The 7,500-nt window shown below is 40.6% G+C and overlaps 1 protein-coding gene across 4 annotated transcripts in view; it reads left to right on the plus strand.

Annotated features, from left to right (window-relative positions):
• The window catches only part of LOC148726752 (fibroblast growth factor receptor 1-A-like), a 45,763-nt gene that overhangs the window by 31,308 nt on the left and 6,955 nt on the right, over positions 1 to 7,500 (plus strand). Inside the window, exons 12-20 of one of the 4 annotated variants that reach the window (XR_015989586.1) lie at positions 197 to 307; positions 699 to 889; positions 1,078 to 1,200; positions 1,404 to 1,474; positions 1,701 to 1,741; positions 2,261 to 2,354; positions 2,690 to 2,792; positions 3,182 to 3,281; positions 3,733 to 3,759. Coding sequence is in view for 3 of the 4 variants with exons in the window: in XM_088727713.1 (XP_088583839.1) it covers positions 197 to 307; positions 699 to 889; positions 1,078 to 1,200; positions 1,404 to 1,474; positions 1,701 to 1,741; positions 2,261 to 2,357; positions 3,182 to 3,281; positions 3,733 to 3,798 (800 nt within the window). In the remaining variant the exon portion in view is untranslated. Of the gene's footprint in view, positions 1 to 196; positions 308 to 698; positions 890 to 1,077; positions 1,201 to 1,403; positions 1,475 to 1,700; positions 1,742 to 2,260; positions 2,358 to 2,689; positions 2,793 to 3,181; positions 3,282 to 3,732; positions 3,993 to 7,500 lie in introns of those variants that run through there. The other 3 variants (XM_088727713.1, XM_088727712.1, XM_088727714.1) reach the window with 3 other exon arrangements.

Consider the following 7,500-nt stretch of genomic DNA (forward strand, 5'->3'; position numbering starts at 1 on the left):
GGTGGAATGATATCTATATATCTATTTGCCCGTCAGTCCGTCCGTCTATCCATCTATCTTTTTACCCATCTGTCCATCGAGGAATTTATTTATCCATCTGTATACGTTTATCTGTGTAATGATACAGATGAAAGATATGATTGTGATGTTATGTGAAATGTCTTTTTGACGATATTGATCGAAAATCATGTTGCAGAAAACGCTTCTGAATCAGAGAAAAAGGATTTGTTATCTGAACTTGAATTAATGAAACAACTCAAACCTCATCCTCACGTCATCAAACTTCTTGGATGCGTCACCAAATCTGGTAAATAAAGGCGGGAATGTTCATCATCAGACTACGATTAGGCAAAATTAGGTTTTAAAAGTATCGGTATTTTGGTTCTTCAGCGTCAGATATCTTTCTTTTTAATTTATATAATACTTACCTTACCTTAACATCTTACCCCTTTACAAGTGATTTTTGAAGTTAAGAATCTCGCGGCCTCGTTGCTTTCAAATTGAATTTAGAAGAATTGTTACAATTATCGAGTTGTACGATAGCTGATATTTTCATTTCTTATAATCGTTGAATAAATGTCGTACCCTTCCAAGTGGCTGGGGCGTTTATTGGAGGGGGGGGGGGGCATTTATTGGTAGTTTTGCTTCCATCTGCGGCAGATAATTGAGTATTGGCGCTACCTTGTTATTTTTCCTAGAGCCACTGATGGTATTGATCGAATATGTTCCTTTTGGAGATCTGCTGGGTTACCTGAGGAAGAGCCGTGGATTAAATGATACTTACTACAAAGACCCACATATCAAACCGCAAACAAATCTGACGTCAAAGCAGCTGATGAAGTTTGCTTGGCAAGTCGCTGATGGAATGTCCTATTTGTCATCGATACCTGTGAGTGATGCAATTATTCTTTGAGTAACGTGGTCATAGAATAAGGCCCCATTTGTCTTCCAATAAACCTCACGTTTTATTGACTCCTGGACTCATTGCCTAGGATGTCATCCCATGTCAGCTGAGGCATCCTCATCTCTCGTTTCGTTTGAGGGCGTTTTCAAAAGTAACGTTTTTCTTTGTCGAAGGTTATTCATCGGGATCTTGCAGCTCGTAATGTGTTGGTGGGAGAAGAGGAAACGTGCAAAGTGACGGACTTTGGAATGGCTAGAGACGTGCAAGAGGACAACATTTACGAAAGAAAAACCAGGGTATGAATGATTCAGTTTAAGGAAAAGACTAAATGTTCTTAAGGATTTTGAGACTGAAGATACCTCACTGGCGTGACTGCTCAAAAGCAAGTACAGGATATCCTGTTCAGTTTAAAGGAAATCTCATTACTTTGTTCTCGCCATTTGAAGCATTGGTATTTTTAAGGACCACGCCAACTCCTAGTAATTTTGCTTCTTTTTAGGGGCGTCTCCCTGTAAAATGGACTGCAATTGAGGCGTTGCTTTATGGAAAATATTCTACAAAGAGTGATGTGTGAGTACAAGGACGACATGAAAACTGCATTTAGGCTTTTTTTTACACTTAGGCTAACGAGGCATCAAGCAGGATGACCGTTTTACTGTGTCCCTCCCCACCTCCCCCTTCCCCTTACCTCCCCCCCCCCCACCTTCCCCTTCCCTCCTCACCTAAGATGTTTAAATTACTTTTTCCCGCGGGCAAGTAAGTTCATATCCTTAAATTCATTCCGTTTGTTTTACAGTTGGAGCTACGGAGTTTTCCTCTATGAGATTTTCACGATTGGTAAGTTACAAGGCTGATTATTTCAGCCTCAGTAATTAAGGTAACACGAGGTCATTAAGTAAGCAGTGTATACCAGTCTCTGTAGAATTTGACAAGATAAATTGGTTTTTATGAACTGAGTTGATGATGTAAATTGGCCAAGGTAAGGAGTTTGAACGCTGACGTTTGAAGCGTCAGCCCCTCGTCATTTTCTCCGACAAAAGGCTAACACTCGAAACTTCAGCTTTGAAACTCATTACGGTGGCCAATTTACATTATCAACTCTGTTCGTAAAACCAAATTATCTTGTTGTACTCCCTTGCCGACGCAGCACCGCAGTTTCATTAGAAACCTACTCCCTTAATTCACCTGTAGAATTTGTTATTGGTCATAGCAGGCCAGTTTAGGTGGCCAGAATCGCTGGTCTTTGCCGGAAACAAATTACTAATGGTAGAAGAATGATATTGTTGTGTTGAAATAGAAATAACTACGTAGAGCCTTTCGTTGTATAGTGTTTTAACATTAGCTGCTCCAATTCAGGTGGTTCACCGTATCCGCGAATGGATGGAAGAAAAATTGCAAACTTACTTCAAGAGGGATACAGAATGCCTAAACCACAACATGTGGATGATAAGTTGTGTGTTGATATCGTATTGTTGTTATTGTTCTTTTCTAATGGCTTTTATCGTACAGAAGTATTTCTCTTGCTTTTGTTCGAGTTGTTGTGCGCCTCATTATTTCCTCGTTTTTATTTGTTGATCCAGCCGAACGAAAAGAAATGAGAGATGAAGTAGCTTATCACGAGTTTATGGCACATGTATGGATCGTTTCAGTGTCCTTTATTAAAGAAACATGGAATTTTTAAATTAAAAAGGTTGTTCGTCAAGAATAGGTCAGCCTGTTTCTAATTTAATAATATACATGTAAAATTACTCAGTTCTGATTGGTTAAAATAAATGCAATTTTCAGGTAATTCAGTGCAGAAGAGAGTCAATTCAGTGCAGCAGAGGGTTAATTCAGTGCAAAGAATGTAACAAACCAGACATTCTGATTGGTCAAGGTCAATGTCGAGGTCAATGTCACTTGCAGGGTTTGAATAAATTATTTTTGCACGTGATGCGCGCGCCTTTCTTCTGCATAATTACGATAAGCTACCTCGTATTTTTTCATGTATATTATTAATACATAATCACATAATTTTTTTCGTGCAATTTGGAATAAATAAGCACTTGTAAATTTTTTCAAAGACCACAAATTGCACTCGTCCTACGGGCTCATGCAATTTTGTTAGTCTTTGAAAAAATTTGCTCGTGCTTATTTATTCCAAATTGCACTCGAAGTCATGTGATTACCTATACAAACTTTTCCTTGATCGCAGCATTTTTCGCGTCAAAGACGCTTCAGCCAAGGTCTAGGCCACCAATGACATACCAAGAAATTTAAGACGTCCTTGTGTTTTAGGTATGGCATTATGACAAAATGTTGGAAAGACGACCCTAACTTAAGGCCATCTTTTGAAAATTTGAGGAACGAACTCAAAGGAATGGAAAACCAGCACAAGGTAGAATTGTTAAGTTTACACAGAGACCTTCTCTGGTTTTGGTCTTTTCAAAGTTTGATTGTTAGAGTCTTCCACCATCAACTTTACTTGAGAACTGCTTCACCATGAAGGCTTCGAAACATAGTTTATGGTATCAATTCATTTCGCCTTCGAGCAGTTTTTAATTGAGTATAGAAAGTGTTCCTGAATTGCTTTGGTTTTGGTTACTTCACTCTGTGATTGGTCTAGAAAGTTGATGCCACCGTCCCAACCAATCAAATGCAAAACTAAAACCAACCCCGGCTCGATCACAGACGTTTTCCCGCGCTTCAAGCAGCTGGGCCAACTACTTTTTACTTTCTCGTTGGCTGATAATGTTGTCAACCTATGTTCTGATAGATAGTTGTGAGTATTTTTTTTTTCATAATTCAATTTTTTGCTCTCATTTCTTTTTCTTTTTTTTTTTCTACAGGGGTTGATAAACTTAAAAAATTACGACGATCGACTCTACGTTAATGTTGACGATCTAGCCGAGTAAGCGAGTGAATTCTCAATCAAGAAAGGATGGAGTGCTGAAAATTGTGATCTTATATATTTCACATTAACCCGCAACAATACTCACTTGCCCTTCGGGAAATAATTGTTAAATACAATCTTTTAGATAAAATATTTATTTCCTTTTAAACTGTGCTTACAAATCTACACGATGAATATTCCAGTATATTTTACAAGGCATGATAACTGTTGCAGCCGTCGTTTTGTAATTCAAATTTCTGAGATTTTGATGAACGTGATAAAACTCATCATCTGACACACATGAGCGGGTTCGTCTTTCAGAAGTAAGAAGCACATATTTGGGGGCTGAGTTTGTGTGTGTGTGTGGGGGGGGGGGGGGGGATGGGGGGTTGGGGCGGCGCACAGTATTTACGCCCCGTCAAAGTATCGACTTTCTTCAGTCTATATAGTTCTCCTGTGAAGATTAATTCGTCAGCTATCAGCACAAGGCCTTATTTACACACCCAGAAAATGATTTGACTTGACAGATAATGATAAAACTTCTATCCCGACTTTAAACCCTGCGGATTTCGAAAATTATACGCTTCTTTGAATTAATGAAAATTATTCATTATTATGAGGCTTAGAGAACAGAAACAAGGAAATGAACAAGTATAGTTGCAATAGAAGACGAAAATTGTACTTATGATGTTGAAGCGTCGATGAAAGTTCTTATAACTGGCTATTTAACTCGTGTGGCAACATTGATTTTTCATTGGTTGATGATGATGATGTTAATCTATGTTCTGATTTATAGTCGTGATGACCTGATAGTTTTGGGTTTTTCGACTCTCAAGGGAGAACTGCACAATCTGGTATAAAGTATATCACGAACGCAAGTCCTACCTAATTCCGAAGGTATCTACAGTGATAAAAGTCCTTATGTACGCATGGCCAAGAATTCCTTACACGACCTGTGCAGTGTCATTGCAAGTTCCCGTAGAGTAGAGCCGCGAGGTCTCGAAATAGACTCCTTTTGGAGCTTAAAATGAATTTATGGCTGGAAAATAGCAACTTTAGTAACCTTTCTGACCATAAGTGAGGCTTTGCGACATAGGGGACAATTTTTAAGAGCGGTAAATACTATTTTTAAGTCCTTATAAGTTTAAAAGCGCTTTCATTTTTGCTAACTACGCGGGTCTTAACTATGCCCCTTACAGCCCCAGTCCCCTTACCGTTGACTCTGACACCAAATTAAACATGGCCGGTTAAATAAACGATGGCGAACTTAACTCGCCCTTGTAAGACGCCTGCACTGCAGACTTTGAAAAAGAATAATGATAGAACCGACGTGCAATGGTAAAACAATCGTAATTAAATAAAATAAGAGAAGCTAGAGTTGCTCCCGGCTGCGCCTCGAGTAACTCCTACGCTCCTCTCGTGTTCTCCAAACTTCCCGCTGGCATCCGGAACTCGATACACGCACGCTAAGAAACCAGTTCTTTATGACTTGTATTTTCGACATGTCCTCTTTGTAGGGTTGGAAAAAAAAATGAAGGAAGGATCGAAAGCTTGACAGAGCATAAAATAATTTCAACGTACTTTTGATCTTTCCTTTTTTTCCGCCCAAACTAGCGCCCCACCGAACCAGCTCTGGTACTTACTTAGTTACTCACTTCTTTACTGACACACCCATTGATACAGAGCTTTACTGGTTATGGCCAGTAAGGATCAGTAAGCTCAAAAACTGCGAAGGCAACCTGATAATGTTATTCCTAGAATATTTTTATTGCAGTAAATGGTTTGAACCCGGGGGTAACATGTGAAGGTGTAGTCTGATCGTCCGGGTGAGTGTAGTCCTGAGAAGGACTGTTGTCGGTGGCAGTGACTGACGTTTCGACAACCTGTGCGGAAGTCATCATCAGAGTCAAGTGAGTGATTGTTGTCAGTAGAATGTTCTTATTCCAATCCGAAAATCTACCGAACCACCACCGCTACCGACAGACGACATCATGGACTTGCTAAACATTTGCCTAACGTCTACTTACTTTCAGTACAACGGTAAACACTACAAACAGTTACACGGCACTGCCATGGGGTCTCCAGTTTCTGTTGTTATAGCAGAAATTGTGATGCAGAACATCGAGGAACGCGCCCTTTCGACTTGCCGACAAACGATACCGCTTTGGTTACGTTACGTTGACGACACATTCACCGCCGTTCGACACGACGAAATTGACGCATTCCACAACCACCTTAACGAACAAAACACTGACATACAGTTTACCAGAGAAGTCGAAGAAAATGGCAAACTTCCTTTTCTAGACTGCCTGGTAAGCCACAACGACAACTCATTACGAACGACAGTTTACAGGAAACCGACACACACCGACAGATTACTAGACGAGTCATCCTACAACCCTACATCACACAAAGCCACAACTATCAGAACTCTAACACGACGCGCACAACTAGTATGTGACTCGACAGACAGCTTATCCGACGAGAACAAATACCTTCACCGTGTTTTTACGAAGAACAACTACAACAACGACTTCATCCGACGAAACACTCACCGACCCACTACCACTACCGAAACAAACGACACCGCAACCCCTACGACTACAGCAACCATACCGTACATAAAAGGTATGTCTGAAAACATCTCGCGCATCTTACTACCCTTCAATATCCGCGTCGCCCACAGACCCATCACCACACTACGTCAGTTACTAACCAACGTTAAAGACAAAGACGAACCGAGGAACAGACAGGGAACGATTTATAAGATCAATTGTTCCGACTGCCAAGCCTCCTACATCGGTGAGACTGGCAGAAACCTCGCAACAAGACTGACTGAACACAGACGGGCGACGAGGAAAGGTGATGTCAGCAATCACATTGCTGAACACCATCGACTTACCAACCACAACATTGACTGGGACTCTGCGCAATGCCTAACCTACAGCACTGACTATTTTCAACGACTGACTCTGGAAAGCTGGTTTACTAACTTAGAACAGACTCCCCTAAACAGATGTCAACAACTACCCGCCCCATACAAACGACTCATTCACGACATAAACATCACAAACGACCGAAAAAGAACAACCTAGCTTTACCGACAGACCGAAACAGACCAATCCCGAACGACTTACGTCACTTGAGTCTTACAGCCAATAACATCACGGCAAAACCAACCGATCATTTCACACGAACTGGAATAAGAACATTCTACTGACAACAATCACTCACTTGACTCTGATGATGACTTCCGCACAGGTTGTCGAAACGTCAGTCACTGCCACCGACAACAGTCCTTCTCAGGACTACACTCACCCGGACGATCAGACTACACCTTCAAATATTTTTATTTTATTCAACCATTAAGACTTAATGCAATAACACAGACAAAACACGTATTTTCTTTTGGTGCTTACAAATCTACAAAATAGATGTTCCAATATATTTAACAAGGCGTGGTATCTGTTGCAGACGTCTTATTGAAACTCAAACTTGTGAGATATTCATGAACTTGGTCAAACTCATCATCTGACAAACACAGGAAAGTTCGTCTTTTAGAAGTAAGAAGCACATATTTGGAGGGAAGGGGTGGATCGGTTTTTACGCACCGTCAAAGTCTCTATTCTCTTCAGTCTGCGTTGTACCAAAGCCTTCGTGGATATGGGCGAATAGGGTCTCTCGGCTAAAGTGGCTGGAAAAGAACAACTGAACGGATCTTTCT

The sequence above is a fragment of the Stylophora pistillata genome, chromosome 7 (genome assembly GCF_964205215.1).
Source record: "Stylophora pistillata chromosome 7, jaStyPist1.2, whole genome shotgun sequence".
Taxonomy (NCBI): domain Eukaryota; kingdom Metazoa; phylum Cnidaria; class Anthozoa; order Scleractinia; family Pocilloporidae; genus Stylophora; species Stylophora pistillata.